This window comes from Dipodomys ordii, unplaced genomic scaffold (genome assembly GCF_000151885.1).
Source record: "Dipodomys ordii isolate 6190 unplaced genomic scaffold, Dord_2.0 Scaffold207, whole genome shotgun sequence".
Lineage (NCBI taxonomy): Eukaryota > Metazoa > Chordata > Mammalia > Rodentia > Heteromyidae > Dipodomys > Dipodomys ordii.
The window spans coordinates 1172045-1192245 of record NW_012267423.1 but is presented as its reverse complement, the minus strand read 5'-3'; the positions used below and the strand labels follow the sequence as shown (position 1 = coordinate 1192245).

General features: G+C 37.2%; 1 protein-coding gene across 1 annotated transcript in view; it reads left to right on the top strand.

Annotated features, from left to right (window-relative positions):
• Positions 1-20201, top strand: part of Rsbn1l (round spermatid basic protein 1-like) — a 56227-nt gene that overhangs the window by 1172 nt on the left and 34854 nt on the right. The window contains exons 2-4 of the mRNA XM_013035263.1: positions 8-118; positions 345-418; positions 18425-18529. Of these exons, the coding sequence (XP_012890717.1) occupies positions 8-118; positions 345-418; positions 18425-18529 (290 nt within the window). The remainder of the gene's footprint in view (positions 1-7; positions 119-344; positions 419-18424; positions 18530-20201) is intronic.

The following is a 20201-nucleotide window of genomic DNA, read 5'->3' as shown; positions in this document are numbered from 1 at the left end:
GGTGCAGGGGGGGAGCGAGCGCGGCGGCCGCGTGCGGCTGCCCCGAGGGGCCGGGAGGCGTCCGGTTCCCGGCCGGTGATGATTTTGCAGTCCCCGGGGGCGGCCGGAAATGGAGCCTGTAATTTCTGGTTGCGGGGAAGAGAGCAGGGTGGGAACTCCGACCGAGGCGCGCGGGGGGCGCGGGGGGGGGTCCTCCCAGTCAATGCGCTGTAGGATTTGTAGAAATCGAGAGGAGGACCGTCCTCGATGGGGTTGGGGAGGTGGGAGAGAAGTAGGTGCGGGGAAGGGATGTTTGTGGGTGTTGGTTTTTTAAGAGATGCTTGATTGATTATTAAACTCTTCAGACGCGATCACGGGAATTTGTTTGTGACCCAGTCTGCAGCATCCGAAAAATCGTGTGAGAAAATGAAAAAGAGTGGTGTGTGTGTGTATGTGTGTGCGCGCGTGTGTGCGCGTGTATGTGTGTGTGCGTGTGTGTGTGTAGCATATTGGCGCCAGCTGGTAGCCACTGGAGGCCTGAGCATTTCATCCCTATTAGGGAAATAAGGTAGCATGTTGGGCAGCTAGTGTGCTGTCGGCTAAGACACGACCCTCTAGGGCTCTCTTTGCCCTATATTCCTAAGTGTTTTGAGTGGTCCTTTTTGAAAGACCACCCTTCAGAAGAATTTTCAGCCATATTCCTCCAGTCCACCTCCCCCCCCTTCAGCAAGTGACTGTAGTCAGGAGCTTTGATATTTTTTTTTTGGCCCACTCAAATGAGTGTAAAACGTTTTAAGCATCAGACAGAATGTGTTCTCAGCTTTCCTTTTAAATGCAGGTTACTCATAATTTTTTGAGATAAGATTTCTTCTAAATACCTACCTATTGTAGGTACATAATGTTCTGACCACATGTAGACTGGTGGATCTTTATGAGATCACAAGCTTTTTTAAAATTATAAATATGCATTGCTACACAGTGAAATAAAATCTTTCTGTTTTGCTTTGTTTTAGGGTGGGAAAAAAGTAAAGTGTCAAGTAGTTTTAGTATTGCTGATGAAATTGTAGTTTAGATCATGAAAAAAATCTTTGGAGTCGTTGACTTTTTCACAATGGAAAAAAAAAAACTACACGCGAATATGTAACAACAGTGTTATTTCTTCCTTGGTGTTAGTATAGGAAACCTTCGACATATAAGCCAAGGCAGCAATCAGGAACTCTTGTACTGTGTACCTACAAATATCTCAGCTTTGGAAAGCATTACTGTGAAAGTGTTTTTGTTGTTGTTTTTTAGTTTGCTTTGATATATATATATATATATATATATATTAGGCATTGTGCCCTTGTGTTTCTTTCCTAAGAATATCCTCTTTTCACCTGTGTGTGAATATCTAGAACAAAAGTAATTTTGAGGATGGAATTTATGCTTCTTTACTCAGGAATTTTGGGTGGTTAGTATTTTAAAGCTATTTGTTTTAATAGTTAAATCGAAAATTTTTAAGTTCTAAGGGCCTGGATTTCTATTCATGTGCAGCTTTGTATGACTCTTGTTTGTACATTTGTGTTCCCGAGTCTTGGGAGGGAGTGAATGTGGATATTTCCTTGACAATGTATTACAATGACTGAAAAAAATGAGCCCTAAGGAAAAAGAAATTCTGGCTTTAAACAATGTGGACTATGCAAAATGGCTTTCATAGTAAAATGGTTGTTAGGGAGAATTTTTTTTTTTTTTTTTTTGCCTGTCTGTAGGGCTTGAACACAGGGCCTGGCCATACTCCCTGTGCTTTGAGTCACAGCTCCACTTCCAGTTTTTGAGTGGTGAATTGGAGTCTCACAGGGGCTGGGAATGTGGCTTAGTGGTAGAGTGCTTGCCTAGCATGCATGAAGCCCTGGGTTCAATTCCTCAGTACCACATGAACACAAAAAGCCAGAAGTGGTGCTGTGGTTCAAGTGATAGAATGCTAGCCTTGACCAAAAGGAGCTCAGGGACAGTGCTCAGGCCCTGAGTTCAAGCCCCAAGACTGGCAAAAAAAAAAAGTCTCAGGAGCTTTTCTGCCCAGGCTGGCTTTGAGCTGCCATCCTCAAATATTAGCTTCCTGAGTAGCTAGGATTATAGCTATGAGACACCCATTGTGAGGAATATTTAATAGTCTTTTAAATTATATTTGTAATTTCTTCTTTGAGGGGGTACATGCTTTGTCATTAAGGTGTGGGAAGGTATTTTCCCATGATCGGTGAGGATTTTAGTGATTAGATATTTACTCTCATAAGGTTTTAACTTTTTTGGGGTTTTTTTGGACAGAAATGCTGTTCTATTGATAAAGAACTTGAAAAGTTGGGGCCAGTGGCTCACACCTGTAATCCTAGCTACTTTGGAGGCTGAGATTTGAGGATCATGGTTCAGAGTTCCCCCAGGCAGGAAGTTCCCAGAGACTCTTAGCTCCAGTTAGCCACCAGAAAACCGGAAGTGGCACTGGGACTTAAGTGGTAGAACGCTAGTCTTGAGCTGAAGAACTCAGGGACAGCACCCAGGCCCAGAGTTTAAGCCCCACAACCAACAAAAGGACTGGAAGTAAAAAATAATGCTTTTCAATATCATTATGGTAAGTTTAATGATGAAAATATTTTTCTTTTGGGAAAAATCATATCCCCCTACAACTTGGATCTGAGTTGAGGCTCTGTTTTAGCTAGTTAAAAAATGAGATTAGATGTGTGCCTTTATTGTAGATATAATTGCAAGTATACGAGTCTTAATCTGTAATATGTGTCTGTGATTATTGTAAAAATCTTAGTGGATGATCATGTGTTTGATAGCTGTGAATTGGCTGCACAACTCAGTTATCTGTAGCTTATTGATTGAACAATCTCACTCAGGGTTTTTTCTTGGTTTTTTTTTTGGTCAGTCATGGGACTTGAACTCTGGGTCTCAGCACTGTCCTTCAGCTCTTCAGCTCAAGGCTAGCGTTCTACCACTTGAGCTACTGTACCACTTCCTGGACAATCTCACTCAGAACAGAAAGTTAGCTATAAAGCCATTTAAACAAGGAAAAGAGTTTCAGCAAAGCAAAAGTGGCCATAGATATCTCTCAGAACTGGTCACCTCCATTTCCATCATTTAAGCTCCTGTATTTGCTTAGCATGTTTTTTTTTTTTTTAATCCCTTAGAACTGCTTTGGTTTCCAATTGAGTATCATTGTAACAAAGTACACAGATTAAATGAAAGCACGTATGTATGAAAGGGTTTGGGCAGGTTGAGTCTAAAGTATTTTTATTAATTTTTTTAACCCTATAACAAAGGATGAGTCAGTCCTGATAGAGGAAGGATCACTTACAGTAAATTTGAAAGCTGAGAAGGATAAACAAGAAAAGTATAAAAATATGCTTGTCTAGACCCATTAAATGCTTAAATCTCTAAAGCTGTCTTGTGTGATAGTCTGAGCCATTGAGTATAGTGAATTTGATTCTTAAAAAAAGTATAGAATTTGGGTCTGGGAATGTGGCTTAGTGGTAGAGTGTTTGCCTAGTATACATGAAGCTCTGCGTTCAATTCCTCAGTACCACATAAAAGCCAGAAGTAGTGCTGTGGTTCAATTGGTAGAATGCTAGCTTTGAGCAAATGAAGCTTAGGGACAGTGTCCAGGCCCTGTGTTCAAGGCTCAGGACTGGCAAAAAAGAAAGTGTAGAACTTTTAAATTTAAATTTTAGTCTTTTTCTTTTTTGACGTTTGAGTCTCCCTTTGTAGCCTCAGAGGGCCTTGAACTCAAGATCCACTTACTAGGCTTATCTCACAATATCTGGCCAGATTTCTTTCTTTCTTTCTTTCTTTCTTTTTTTGTTAGTCGTGGGGCTTGAACTGTGGGCCAGGGCGCTGTCCCTCATCTCTTCATCTCAAGGCAAGCGCTCTACCACTTGAGCCACACCTCCACTTCTGGTTTTCTGGTGGTTTATTGGAGGTAAGAGTCTCACAGACTTGCCTGTCTGGGCTGGCTTTGAACCACAATCGTCAGTTCTCAGCCTCCTGAGTAGCTAGGATTCCAGGTGTGAGCCACCGGTGCCCGGCTTCTGGCTAGATTTCTAAAACTAGTAAATAACTAAGTTTTGTGTTTATACAGGTAAGCTGCTAAAGCAATTTATTTTCCTTTAACACTGATTATATTTTTGAATTGAAAAATGTGATCTTGGATGTGTTTGCACATGCATGCCCATAGACTCAGCATGTGGAAGGAGCTGAGACCAAAGATAGGACCAGTCTGAGCTACTTAGTAGATCTGTCTCAAAACCAAACAAAAAACCCCAACCAAACATGTATTGAAATGATTGTCAGTACAATTTTCCACAGTGGCAAATCTGTCAAACTTATCAGTTCCGTTTGTTCCTGTAGACAAGTCATCAGTAGCTGTCCTTCCTGCTTCCTTCTGCATTGTTTCCGCTTAAGGCCTGGTATGTAAATATCACCTTGGGACTTTGCTTAGCTGATTGGCACTCTGAAGATGGTTTCCAATTTTGCTGCATTCCTTTTTTTCTAGTTCTCATGCCCTCCTTTTTGTTTACTCTCTCTGTCTCTCTCTGTATCAGCAGTACTGTGAAGGAGTGTATAAGAACTACATGTTTGGATTTTATTTTGACCCTCACACTTGACTGTTTTGCCACTGAGAGGTTTCTGTATTGGAATTCATTTTCCCTTAAAAACTTGAAGGTGGTTTTGTTGTTGTTGTTTTTGTTTTGTTTTGTTTTTTGTTGGTCATGGGGCTTGAACTCTGGGTTTGGGCACTGTTCGTCAGCTCTTCAGCTCAAGGCGAGCGCTCTTCCACTTGAGCTGCAGCGCCACTTCCGGTTTTCTAGTGGTTTATTGGAGATAGGAGTCTCACGGTCTTTCCTGCCTGGTCTGGCTTTGAACCGTGATCCTCAGATCTCAGCCTCCTGAGTAGCTAGGGTTACAGGCGTGAGCAACTGGCGCCTGGCCTGAAGGCGTTTTTTTTTTTTTTGATTTTTTTTTTGTTTTTAAGGTTTAGCTTCCAATAGGATGTTGAGGAAAGTCTCATATATTAAAAAAAGAGAGAGATTTCAATCCTTTCACTGAATTTTAAAAATTCAGCTTTAAGAAAAATATTTTGTGTGATCTCTTGTGTTTTCATTCCTGTATGGCAGTGTTTTATTTTAAAAAATCAATATCTGATATCTATTTTATGTAGTATACATATGTACACATGTATATATGCACACACACACACACACACACACAGATATAGATATATTCAATCAAGGCTGGCATTCTACCACTTGAGCCACAGCTCCACTTCCAGCTTTTTCTGTTTATGTGGTACTGAGGAATGGAGCCCAGGGCCTCATGCATGTGAGGCAAGCACTCTACCACTGAGCCACCTTCCTAGCCCCCTCTCACTAACTTTTCTAACTAACATTTTCTTTCTTTCTTTTCTTATTTTTGCTTTTTTAATTGTTATTATTAAGTAGTTGTATAAGAGGTTTACAATTCTACAAGTCAGGTTATGAGTACAATGCTGCTTTGTCAATGCCACCCCTGCCTTTGGTCCCTATCGTCAAGTTACATAGAGAACTATTTTCTTTTTCTTCTAAGGACGTGAGTCTTGTAAGATTAGAATCTCAACTACTGTGACCTCATTTCATTTAACTTCCTAAAAGTCCCATCTCCAAATATACTCATTTTGAACATTGTTAAGGTTTCAGCATAGGAGTTTTGGAAAGAGAATTCTGTCTACATCAAGGGAGTTGGTAGAGGTAGAAATAAATGATTTTAGATGCTTGGTGAGTAAAGTAAGCTAGATCTGCTGTTCAATTCATAAATGTTTACTGTTTGCCTGTTTAATCACGTTTAACTTTCTTCCTTTTTCTCTTTGGGATTTTCTGAGCTCTTAATAATGACTTGCATCATGACTACAGTGCTTTTTTTCCTCTGATAGGGTCTCATGCTTTTGCCCAGGTCAGTCTTAGACTGCATTCTTCCTGCCTTCATCTCCTTTAATGTTGAGAACTTAAGATTTGCTATCATTCCCAGCCCTCTTCACTTCATCATAGTTACTTTTTTTGTTTTTTAATTGCTAGATCTTCTTTCAGTCACTGCTTGAACCTAAGGCTTACCAGAAATTACAGCAGCACTATTTCAACTGCCAAACCTTGGAGACCTCACAATTGCCTAGTAACTGAATGTACCCACACATGGGAGTTTTCTGTGATGGTCTTCTATGCAGGAACAAGAATGATCAATCTGAAATTACAGTCTGCAACACAGATTAAACTCACAAAGGGTTAGGTGGAAGAAGCCAAACAGAAATGAGTTCATATTGCATGATTTTTTTTCTACATGATACAGAAGCGGGTACGACTTATTTGTGATGTTAGAAAGTCAAGATAATAGCCACTCCTGGTGACCAGAAGAGAAAAATCTGAATCATTTGTTTCTTGATGGTTACACTTGTGATCTAATTTGTACTAGTTCATAAGTTTTGCATGTATATTACATCTCTATAAGTATATTATAATTTAATAAAAAGATACTAAGGTAAAGAAATTATAAAACTTTTTATATTACAAAGCATAATTTAAAAATTGTATATTATGGAATTGGAGTTTTTTAAATAATAATAAGTATTTGTCAAGTGCCTATAATTAGTGAAGTGTTGAGAACAGCATTGGGAAAAATGCATATGATTTGAATCCTCATAAAAAATAAAAAGATAACTTCTGTTATCTTTTATAAATGAGAATACTAAGGCATAGCATAGTTAAATAACTTGTTTTGTGTCTGTTGATCAGCCAAAGCAAAGTTGGAATTTGAACTTGAGTATATAAAACTATAAAGCTTGAACTATTTTCATTATAATGTAGTTAGGATTCACTAATCTTAGCTATCTCAAGCTTCCTTGTTTTCAAAATTTTGTATTTTACTTTTTTGTTTGTTTTGTTTGATCTGTAAAGTGTTGGATAAAGCAACCTGCTTATTTATTCTTGTCTAATAAGGTATAGGTACCATACAGTTTGAATGTCCTCAGACTATTTTTATGCAAATTTTTTGCATTGCTGTACAAAAGATAGGATGTTACTGTATAAGTTATTGTACTAAAAATCTACCCTTTATAAAGAACAGAATCACAGAATCAAAGAATTAATAGGAAAGAGGTCTTTAGAGATCAATATAGCTTCTGATTTTTTTTTTTTTGGTTGGTCTTAGGCTTGAACTCAGGGTATGTGCCCTGTCCCCAAGCCATTTTGTGCTCAAGCCTTGTACTCTACCACTTGAGCCACAGTGCCACTTCTGGCTTTTTCTGAGTAGTTTATTAGAGATAAGAGTTTCACGGACTTTCTACCTGGGCTGGCTTCAAACTCTGATCCTCAGATCTCAGCGTAGCTAGGATTACAGGCATGAGCCAACAGCGCCTGGCTTAGCCTCCTATTTTATAAGAAGCTCCACTCAGTTTACCAATGCACAAGTGTTTATGCTCATAGTGACTATATCTGCATAAGTCTTTCAAATCTTAGGGTTATCATATATCAGTTTTTCAGTTAGGTTTATATGGACCATTCACTCAGCAATTTCTGAGCAAACATCTGAACAAACAGCAGGAGTCAAGTTTTAAATACTGTCTTGTGTGCCTCAATCTTGTTAAGTCTTATTGGGAAGGAAGGATTTTTCTTAAAAGTTTCTAGGAACCATTTCTACATTATTGCTTTTTGTACTATATAAATATATCTTCTGGTGAAGATGGTACATAAGACTTGAACTTGTTTTGTGTCTGTTGGTCAACTACTGGCAAAGCTGGAATTAATACTTCTATGAACCAAGGGTATAGGTTATTATAAACAAAATCATTTATGGTCCAAAGAATTGTTAATGTATTTATTGTTTTTTTTAATTCCTCAAATGTGGTCTAAGAGCTTTTAGCTAGAAACTAGGAAACCCTGTAGATGTCATAGTTTTTCAACCTTTAGTCTCTTTTCACAAGAATATCATTGAAATTCGCTGTGCCTGTTTTGTTTTGCTTGTTTGTTTTTGTATAAAATGAGGGAGTAGATGAAGTCTCTTTAAGTATTTTCCTAAGATAAAATTCATTTCATGGAAATTTCTGGAGCTGTTCCACTCTAATACTTTTGTGTATGTTTTTTTACATCATACATGTTTGTCAGACATGTCTCTAGTTCATTGTTTTATCCTGGAGATACCAAGGGGGAACATAAATAGGAAAACTATTTCTTGAATTGGAGAGATAATTAGCTGAAATGTAAGGAAACTCCTTATTGTTGCTCACTTTTTCTTTTCTCTTTATTTTGGTGTTATTAAGGCTTGAATTCAGGGCCTTACTTTTTCTGCTTAAGGCTGGTGCTTGACCATTTGAGCCACACTTCCACTTCTTTTTGCTGGTTCTGAAAAGAATATTATGGATTTGTTTGCCTTGGCTGGCTTCAAACTGCATCGCTCAGATATCAGCTCCCTGAGAAGCCAGGATTACAGGAAGCTAGGTCTCCCTCTGTTTCTTTTTTTTTTTTTTTTATGGTCGGTCATGGAGGGGGGGGGGGACTCTGGGCCCAGGTGCTGTTCCTCAGCTCTTCAGCTCAAGGCTAGCGCTCTACCACTTGAGCCACAGTGCCACTTCTGGCTTTTTCTGCTTATGTGGTGTTAAGGAGTTGAACCCAGGGCTTCATGGATGCGAGGCAAACATTCTACCACTGAGCAAACTTCCCAGCCCCCATCACTGTTTCTTATGATGTCTATTGCTTTTTTGTCTTTGATGCTTATCACTAGTAATTTTTTTTTCCTTTTCAACCTTGTTCTTCTGATGGCCCCCTTCCCCCTCCCCCGCCCCCAGGAACTTCATATTAAGCACCAGTTACATGGAAAATATTATTCCAGGTTCTCCAGAAGCTAACAAAAATGAGATAAGATATATGATATTTGCAAAGGAGCTTACACAAACCCAACAGTGCATATAGAGTAGCTTCACACAAACCAGTTTAAATCAAGAAAGGAGGAGGAATAGGATATCCTTTCTAGTTGGTAGATCTTGCAGAATATGTATGATCTTGGTAGGTTGAGTTGGTAGGTAACTAAATTCATCTTTAGTCAGCAATAATATTGAAGTATTGTATTTGAGTAATGAGTCAGTTACATAGATTAGAAATTGAAGAACAGATTAGAAAAAGGAGTTTAGTCCTGACTATAAAGATTTTTGGATTGCATATTGTAGGCATTTTCTTTTTTTAAGTAATCAGAGGTGAGTTGGGGTTGTTTATTGATTTGTTTTAAGCAGAAGAAAATGACACAATAAACTATACTTTTACATTTAAACTCTACTTTTAAAATATATATCTACTGTGTATCTGTAGTACTGAATATCTACTGTGGTGTAACTATTGAAAAGGAAAGAAGAATGGGGCTATTTCAACAGAAAAAGAGAAATACGTTCTGGCCAAATTGTTTATTAGGGAAAAGTAAAGCTTGGGGGTATTGGAGTTACTGAGAATTTTTGTATTGGGATATTGGAGAGAGTTGGGTCACTAACAAATAGGGAATTGGAAAGAATCAGAACTTCTTTTATATTAGAAAGACAGTAATTTTTGGTTTAGTATCTTACGGAGGTGAAAGTGTAGAATTTGGTAGAGAGAGTGGAATGGGAGATGACTTGTATTTTGCATGTATAGTTTAAATCCCAGGAAGTATATAGCAGAGATACCCATGCCTAAGAAAGTAGTGAATGTGTAGGTTTGGATAGCAGAATGAGGGAGTAATCAAGGTAGAACAATACCATTTCACTGAAATTTTAAGAAGAGGTTGATGTTATAGTGCAGGAAGACTAATTGAAGAGCGCTTCTTTACTTTGATGAAAGACTGTGTTGAGGAGAGGATGTGATAAATCATTTCCTTCTTCATTCACTGTTGATGAAATTCATCCTTTCTGGGTTTTTTTGTACTGTATCTGTCATCTCCTTTTTTCTCTTTCTGTCATTTTATGTGTCCATTTTCCCTTCTGCTTCCCCATGTAATTCTGTATATTTCTTTTTCTTCTGTTTCCTGCGTGTTCTTTGATCTGTTTCTAGCAATACATTATTCTTGGCTGGATGTGGGATGGGGAAAAAAGGAGATGTGAATGTTGTCACTTAGGCCAAATGATTACATGGACTTTATTATGCTGGTGTGACTTACGACATGTATCGTGGACACAGAAAACTATGGTAGTATGAAGCTTTAATGTTTACTGCAAGAATGTGTTGTGGGGCTGAGGTTTGTGGCTCAAGTGATAGAACATTTGGCCTCTCAAGAATGAGGCCTTGAATTCCAACCCTTGTACTGTGCCCAACTCACCCCCCAATTTTTTATTGTAAAGGTGATGTGTACCAAGGGGTTGCAGTTATATAAGTTAGGTAATGAGTACACTTCTTTTTTTTAACAGTGTCACCTCTTCTTTTGCTGTCTCCCAATTTTTTCCCTCCCACTCCTGTAGTTCATTTTCAACATAGTGTCTAGTGAGTATTACTGCTGCATTAGTTTACCCTTTTTGCCACCATTTCTGTGCTTTCCCTTACCTTCCCAAATCAGATAAACTTACATATGAGACAAAAGATATAGAAATACAAAACAGCAACAAAAAAGAAAAACAGAAAAAGAACACACAAAAAATTAAAATAAACTTCTTGTTTCCATTTCTTGGAGTTCATTTTGATAAGCATCATTTTATATGATCATATGTACATAGCTGTTGAGCCCTTGTGATCCTGTCCTAAGAATATCCTACTGTGGTCTCACTGTGTGAATGTTTAGAATCCTGCTTAATTTATCATGTCCAAGTAATTATTTTTATATTTTACTATCCATTGGATTTACTTGTAGATTGATAGGCACATTCTAATTATTGCAGTGAGGGAAATCATGCAGCCTATGTTTCTTTGGGTGGGGCTTACTTCGCTTAATGTAATTTTTTCCAAGTCTTTCTGCCAATGTAAATTTTAATGATACTTTTACTAAAAAAATAATCAAATGAACTTTAAAAAAGATCTTGATATCGAAATATGTGGTTTAATGAATCCAAAATATGGTATTGGGTTTTATTATTTTCTTATGCTATTCAGCCTAATTATATATATATATATAAAACAAATATACATATATACATATATATTTATGCATATTCAATATACTGTTGTCTTATTTCCTTATAAGTACCGCGCGCTAACTGATTCCGCCACTGGAGCTCCTGTTGTCTTATTTCCTATGTTACTTTTGTTCTCTTCTTCATTAACAGTGACATAACCTTGATATAATATAAGTGAAGTACAAAAGCACTTTGGTAATTTGAATACAGGGAAAAACTAAGATTATTTCATAGGTGTGTGTTTTTTGTGTGTGTAGTACCGTGTGTGTGTGTGTGTGTGTGTGTGTGTGTGTCTCTCTCTCTCTCTCTCTGTGCCTCTGTGTGTGTGTGTGTGTGTGTGTGTGTGTATTTTGGTGCCAGTCCTGGGGCTTGAACTCAGGGCCTGTGTACTGTTCCTGAACTGCTTTGGCTCAGCCTCCACTCTACCACTTGAGTTTTAGCACTACTTCTGGTCTTTTCTGAGTATTTTATCGGAGCTAAGAGTCTCATGGACTTTCTTGCTTGGGCTGGCTTTGAACCATGAAACTCAGATCTCAGCCTCCTGAATAGCTAGGACTACAGGCATGTGCCTCCAGTGTCTGGCTTTTCTTACTCCCCCCTCCCCCCCCCCCAAGCTGCCGACAGTCTGTCTCACTGTGTTCCTAGGTTGCCCTCAAACTCATGATCTTTCTGGCTTTGAACTGAGTGAGATTCTTAATGTCAGCTGTCTGATAGCTAGGTTGTGAATATCCAGCACTTGGCAGGGGTGAGTTGTTTTTTTTTTTTAATATTTTTTTATTGAGATTAAGTGATTACATAGATTTCACAAATTTCACAGTATTGTGGGATAGTTAAAGTCAAAAATACATTTAACCAAATTGTCATTATCATGGTTTATAAAGTTTGTGAATTCTATAAGTGTTGACAATACAACTATTTCTTCGGGTGATATATACATTTTTCTCCTTTTGCTTAGTGTAAGCTGTTCCCTTCTTCCCTCTCATTCCCTCCCTTCCATCACTGTCCTTGAGATGCTTAGTTCATTTTCATCAATGTCCAGTGCAGCTGATGGGCCCCTCTGTTGTATTTTTTCCCCATTTCCCTTTGATTCCGTGCCCTCCTCTTGCGTGTACACACACACACACACACACACACACACACACACACACACACACACACACACACACACACACACACACAAAATATATATAAGGTCACCACCATGGAGTCATTTATAAATGATATGGCAAATTAAGTAGAGGTCCTTGTTTCTTGAGTCCTGTTTACTTTGTCATATTTTTCCCCATTTCCCTTTGATTCCGTGCTCTCCTCTTGCGTACACACACACACACACACAATATATATATAAGGTCACCACCATGGAGTCATTTATAAATGATACGACAAATTAAATAGAGGTCCTTGTTTCTTGAGTCCTGTTTACTTTGTCATATCTCTGGCAGGAGCGAGTTTTATAAATAGGAACACATTTCATTATGCTAGAGGCAGACTTGTACTTTGCTGTTTAATCTTCATATGAGCACCATTTTATGACTGAAAGTGCTAAAAACTTGAAAGTGCTAAAAACTTGTGAGTTATTAACTTTTGTGAAAGTTAAACTTGGACATTGGTTTTTTGAGCATGCATGTAGGCTTCCTACTTTATAGTATACCATATATGATATCATATACCATATATATGGCATATATGTGACATCTGGTATGATGTATATGATATATGGTATATATATGTATACACACTATGTATAATATGCCATGTACTGTAAGAACAGGAAATTTAATGGAGGCAGGTAAGATTGAATGTTTACAAAGGACATGCCAGGATTTTGAAGCAAAATATTCTGGGAAGAACGAAAGGTAGGTTGGAAGGTAGAAGTGTTTTGAGTAGGTAGATATGCTTATCTTGTTTTGAACATTACAAAACATATCCATGTATTAAAACATCATTGGACTTTGTAAATATATAAAATTTTTATGTGTCATTTAAAAAATAAGAAAAAGCAACTATTAGTGTCTCTAAGGGAAAATGTGAAAATGCCTGAATTTATTCTAGAATTTGTTATTTTCAAACACACAAGGACCCCAGCTTGCTTATTTTGCTCACTGTCCTTGCCCCTAATATGTGGCATTTCTTATTTGTCCAGTGAATGAGTCCTTGGTTTAGCTTGCTATTGTCCTGTCATTTGCTTATTTTATAGTGCTGTTACTACTACAAAAACACATTTAATTGGTATAATAAAGAACTATCATTTAAAAAAGTTGTATTTTTAAAGCTATTAATGAATAAAGCTCAGAATATTTTTATTAAATCACATGGATTTAGTTTTTGAGAATTTAGCTATTAGTAGTTTATAGCTATGATGTTCAGAGTTGTAGTCATCAATCTTATATGACTATTGAACAACTAAAGTGGAGCTGGTAAAATTTAGATATTTGAAAAGTAAAATATACCCTATAAAATGGTTACAATAATTTTATGAAAAAAAGAATATCTCAATTGTTTAAATATCCCATGTTGAAATGATGCTTTGGCTATATTATCTTAAATACATTATTAAAATTAATTTTACATATTTCTCTGTACATTTCATTTTATTTACTTTCCTGATGTGTTCTAGGATTATTTTTGAGTTAGCATACATTTGTACTATTCTTTTTACATTTTAAATGGGGCTATTAGAAAATTTAAATTTGCATATTGTATTCTTGTTTTGTCCAATGTTGCTAGTTGATAGCTAATCTAATCATTAAGTGATTAGGAACTGGATTGGGATAATATTTACAGAAAGGAAGTAAGGAGAGGTTGTAAAGTGATTCTGCAGTACTCATCTGTACTGTAAAATTTCTTTAGTTTTATACAATATTTTGTGTGCTTCCATTATGTCTTTGTAATCATTAATTAACATTTGAAGTCAGGGACTATGTCACCATTTTGTGAGTTTAATAACTTTGTTTCCTTCATTTTGTGTTTCAGATAAAGTCAAGGAAAAAATTAAAGAGAGAGACAAAGAAAAAGAAAGAGAGAGAAAGAAACATAAAGTAATGACTGAGATAAAGAAAGAGAATGGAGAAGTAAAAATTTTGCTAAAAAGTAAGTTGATATGCAGTGATTTTTCTATATTATAGTGTTTGGTGTACATATTAGCTAAATGATTAAATGATCTTTGGTACTTTTGGCTGAGAATAAATATTAATGGTGAAGAAACTAAAAGCAAATTCAAAGTTGAGGAATTTTGATCAGGATGGTAACATTTTCCATGATAACATGTCTTTAGTATACTTATTGAATGATTAAAGAATTCCACAGGTTAAACTTCGCTAAACTATTTCTGCTTTTGAATTATTAGTATTTATCCCTATTTTGGTAACTCAAAATAAAGGGCTAAAGTCATGGTTTAGCATGATAATGAAGGTGAAAGAAGTGATCTTACAAATACTTCATTGTAATTACCATATCATAGTCTAGGATTTCAAGGAAACTTTTTTTTTTTTGTCAATCATGGGGCCTGAACTCTGGGCCTGGGCGCTTTCCCTCAGCTCTTCAGCTCAAGGCGAGCACTCTACCACTTGAGCTACAGCGCCACTTCTAGTTAACTAGTGGTTTATTGGAGATAGGAGTCTCATGGTCTTTCCTGCCTGGGCTGGCTTTGAACCGCTATCCTCAGATCTCAGCCTCCTGAGTAGCTAGGATTACAGGCGTGAGCTCAAGGAAACATTTTACTTTGAGCTAACTCTGCAAAAACTGTGTTTTTTGCATGCCTGAAAATACTCTTTTTTCCTTTTTTCTTATTGTTAAAATTATGTTCAGTTACTGTCTACACATGGAATCAGGAAAAGAAATTGGAAAGTCTGGGGGGCGGGGGAGGATGGGAAGGGATGGGAAGGAGAAACAAAGGAGGAGGCTACAATGCTTGATAAGAAATGTACTCATTATCTTGCCCATGTAATTATAACCCCTCTGTACAGTATTTTCACAATAAAAATTAAAAAAAAAGAAATTGGAGAGTCTATAGTAGAGTAGTATGTATAATACAAATCATATCAATAAGTCTGAATGTTTACCAGTGAGAATTTGTGCTAGAATAAAATAAGGAAGGTTTTAAATTCACTTAGCAAGGGAAAAAGAATTATTCATTTGTTAGATAGCTGGGAAAGTCATTGGCCATTTTATCAAGTTGACAGTTGCTGATCAGAACACATTAACTTTGATGAATTTAATATTGAATTTATGTGTTGGGAAGCATTTATCTACATAAAAGGTCCTTTAGCATTGCTTAAACAACAGACTAAATGGTTAGTTTTTATAGTGTAAGGTAAGTATAGTATTAGGTTCTCTGTTTTAATTTCATTGTTTGTATGTTTCCAAATCTATTTATTTTGCCAGTCCTAGAGCTTGAACTGAGGGCTTGAGCATTGTCCCTGAGCTTCTTTTGCTCAAAACTAGCACTCTACCACTTGAGGCACAGGACCACTTCTGGCTTTTTCTGTTTATGTGGTACTGAGGAATCAAACCTAGGGCTTCATGCGTGCTAGGCAGGCACTCTACCACTAAGCCACATTCCCATCCCTTCCAAATATTCTTTAGAGGGACTTTATATATAATGTTCTGTTTCTACATGTCAGAATTTTATTTTCTGTAATATTCTTTCAACCTTGAAGAAATATATTGGGACTTAATATTGATTTCCTTTTGTTCTGGTTCTTTTGCTCAAGTGTTCTATTTGTGCTGTCTATTTAGATTGTAAGCCTTTTAGGCAGGAATGGAATCTAACCACACTAGTGGTATTATACAGCAGCTAATGATTAATGCTTGAAATGTTTACTTAATTGTATCCTCTTGGTTTAGTCAGATACTCATTTTTGCTGATTAAGTCAAGCATTTTCTTACTCATTTGAATGTGCAGTAATAGAAGTTTCTATAACTTGAAAAAGAATCTGTGTCCCAGGAATACTTTATAAAAGATCAGATGTCCTTGGTGGAATAGTAGATTTTTAGCATACTATTAATAAGAATGATGTGAGTGATATAGAAATATATTTATTGTACAGTGGAGGTAAGTAATAAGTTTAGTAGTGCTTTACAGTGTTGTGAAGATTATTGTCAAGGAAAAATGTATGGTATCTGGCCTACAGATGAGAGTCTTATAAACGTGTTTGAAAGATTACCTTTTGTGATTTAACTATAACCAAACCAAAACTATTCTCCCTCCTAATAATATAGTATGTAGATGATTAAGTGAATAAAAACATGGTTCTATTAAGAAACAGTGATTGTTCCATTATAAGCACTGAAAAAGTACGTTATAATCAGCAATTTGCTTAGCACGTGTGGCAACTTCCATAGTGAGCTTATGGTCAGGGAACAGCATACTCTGTTGGTGTTTTGGAATGGCAGAATTTGTTTGGGGCAATGCCTTATTATTATTGTTAAGACTCCTTTTTCCTTATGCCTCCAGCTTTTATTTGCTCCTTACTATTTTCTTCTTATAGTACTAATGTTGCAAGCTGCAACATATACAAGCAGGCTGTGTTTGATAAAAATATTTGAAAATATTAAATAGATGCTAACTCTATTTCACATTAATCTCATTGTTTTCATTATGTTTGTGTTGGGGTTGTGCAATTAGAAAGGTATATATAAGTTATATGCATGAAAAAAGCTTGCTTACCCTTCCCTCCCTTCGTTTCTTCCTACCTCCTCCCCTCTCTCCCTTTCTTTAAACTCAGTCTCTACCACGGGAACTGATAGAAACTGGGATCATTTGCTTTTTTGGGGGGCTGGGGAGACTTGAACTCTGGGCCTGGGCGCTGTCCTTCAGTTGTTCAGCTCAAGGTGAGTGCTCTATCACTTAAGCCACAACACTATTTCCAGTTTTCTGATGATTAATTGAAAAAGTCTCATGGACTTTTCTTGCTCAGGCTGGCTTTGAACCACAATCCTCAGATCTCAGCCTTTTGAGGAGCTAGGATTATAGGTGTGAGCCATAGGCACATGGCTTGATCATTTGCTTTTCAAAACAGCTTAGTTTAAGGGAACAAATCAAATTTGAAATATAAGCTTATTTAGTGTGTCTCATCTTTTTATATTAAAGTGCATCAACTATGCTTTCTGAGCATAAGTAAGTGTTCTGGTTATTTTATGTAGTTCATATGGTTAAGATGTCAGAATAGCCAGGTGCCAGTGGCTCAAGCCTATAATTCTAGTTACTCAAGGAGGATGAGATCTGAGGATTGCGGTTTGAAGCCAGCTCATATCTAAAATTAACCAGCATAAAGCTAGGAGTGAAACTGGTTCCAGTGGTAAAGCACTTAAAGGGCAGTGCCCAGTCTCTTAAGTTTAAGCCCCAGTACCTAACCCCTCCCCCCCCAAAAAAAAGTCAGAATATATGTGTGACAATTAAAGTTGGTGTTGGTTTTTCTTTTGTGCTAGTGCTGGGGCACTGTCTCTAAGACATAGCTCCATATCTGGCGTTTTTGCTGGTTAATTGGAGGTAAACATTTCCTAGACTTTCCTACTCCAGATAGCTTTCAAACCATGATCCTCAGATCTCAGCCTCCTGAGTAGCTAGGATTACAGACCTGAACCATTGGTGGCTGGCTATAATTAAAGTATGTTTGACAGTAAATTTAACACTATAGTATTTTAAAGAAGATTGCTCATGAGATGGTGGTAATTGGGGCTAAGAGAAGGTGGTATCCAGTCTTATTGCTAATGGACTAAAAGAAGAATGATAGCATTGCAGTTTGAAAAATCAAAGTTGTTCTCCAAGGACCAGAGATTAAAAGTTGCCAAGCTAATTACTTGTTTTCTATGTAGTTGTTTGTTATATTTCCTATATTACATAGGAAATAAGAGTCAATTTTTCTGGATAACTTATTTTTCATTCTCTATACAGAAATGCAGTTGTATCAGTGATTGATTAATTAATTAATTAAATTTATTTTTGTGCCAGTTTAGGGGCTTGAACTCAGGGCCTGGGAGTTGTCCCTGAGCTTATTTTGCTCAAGGCAGTGGCTATACCACTTGAGCCACAGCTCCACTTTTGGCTTTTGGTGGTTAGTTGTAGGTAAGAGTCTCTCAGGTTTGTCTGCATAGGCTGGCTTCGTACTGTGATCTGGGAGGTGCCGTGAGGACCCACAGGACTCAGCATACAGTTGTATTTGTGGCTATGATTTATTATAGTGAGAAGATAAAAAGTAAAATCAGCACAGAGAACAGACACATAGGATAACCATACTCACATTAACAATCCTCTCCCAGTGCAATCCCATAGGATGTACTTGTTTCTGCAGTGAATTGTAATAACATATGGGAATTGTCTACCAGAGAAGCTTATTAGAAAACCAGTCCCCGGGATTTTATTGGTACGTGATCACATTGGTACCATCTATGTAGCATGGGCAGAAAATCTTTCAGACTCTCAGATAGAAAGTAAGTGTTCAGTGTACACCATATTGTTTGTGCAAATACAATGAACCACTGTTACTAGGGAATGATGGGAACTCAAAAAATATGAGTTTCCAAATGCAAGCCAGTAGCAATCTTACAGCAGGCCTTTCTATAGATTTTAGTCTCAAGTATATTATCTCTTTTGCACTCTTTTGTACTCCTGATAGTATTTGATGACAAGTAGACTGCTATAGGAATTTAACTCCTTAATGCTCAATAGAAGCTCTTAGCTAAGTATGATGGCTCACACCTATAATCCCAGGTGCTTTGGAGGAGGAGGATCAAAGTTGAAGAATAGCAGAGTAAAAAAGTCAGATCTCATTTTAACAAACAAGCTGGGTATGGTTGATACATCAATGCAATCTCAACTACATGTAAGGCTTAGATAGGAGTATTGCAGTATGAGGCCCACATCAGGCAAAGAGTGAGACCTTGATGAAAAATAACCTAAAAACAAAAAGAGCATGACTCAAGTGGTAGAAAGTTAGCAAGTGGGCGTCCTTAAGTTCAAACCACAGTGCTGCCAAAAAGATTTTTAAAAGCAAATTTTTATTTGATTTCTTACTGGTTTACTTTATTTCTTGATGGTTTGCATTGTTCAGTTCTGACTTCTTTATTGATTCATGTTCATGACTAGGAAATCGGCAAAATGTTGTACCTATTTCATTTCAAAGTAACACATGTTCTAGTTATTGGTTATTTTTTTATATTTATAGAAATGTGTTAACTGAATGTAGTATGTAAAACATTTTTGCCGGGTGCCAGTGGCTCACGCCTGTAATCCTAGCTACTGAGGAGGCTGAGATCTGAGGATCATGGTTCAGAGCCAGCTTGGGCAGAAAAGTCCATGAGACTCTTATCTCCAATTTACCACCAGAAAACCAGAAGTGGTGCTGTGGCTCAAGCGGTAGAGTGTTTGCCTTGAGCTGAAGAGCGGAGGGATAGCGCCCAAGCCCAGAGTTCAAGCCCCATGACTGACAAAAAACAAGCAAACAAAGCCCCATTGACTGACAAAAAACAAGCAAACAAACCATTTTCACTTAAATGAGGTTGCGTGTATTTCAGAAAAACATTTAATTTATGTACTTTTAAATATATTTTTACTTGTAAAGGTATAGAATGCTGCTAATCATACTATGTCTTACAAGCCTTTACACATTTAATGTTTTACAATTAAATGTTTATATTTTACTATGATCTTTTTTTTCTTTTTGGCAGTGTTTGGGTTTGATCTCAGTACCTCAGACTTGTTATGCAAATGCTCTACCACTTGAGCCTCCACCAGCCCTATTTGATTTTATTATTTTGAGATGAAGTCTTGAACTTATGCCCAGACCTACCTGAGCATGTTCTTCCTACTTATGCTTTCTGAAAAGCTGGGCTAATTAACAGGCATGTATCACTACACCTAGCTTTTACTGGTAGAGATGAAATTTCTGTGAACTTTTTCTCTCAGCTGGTTTGGAACCAAGATCTTCCTGATCCCTACCTCTCAAGTAGCTAGGATTACAGGTGTGAACTACCATTTTTTTTATTTACTTAGATTTTGCTTACATAAATAAACTTCTCTCTTTTTTTGCGGGGGGGAGGTCTGGTCGTGGGGCCTGAACTCTGGGCCTGGGTGCTGTCCCTCAGCTCTTCAGCTCAAGGCTAG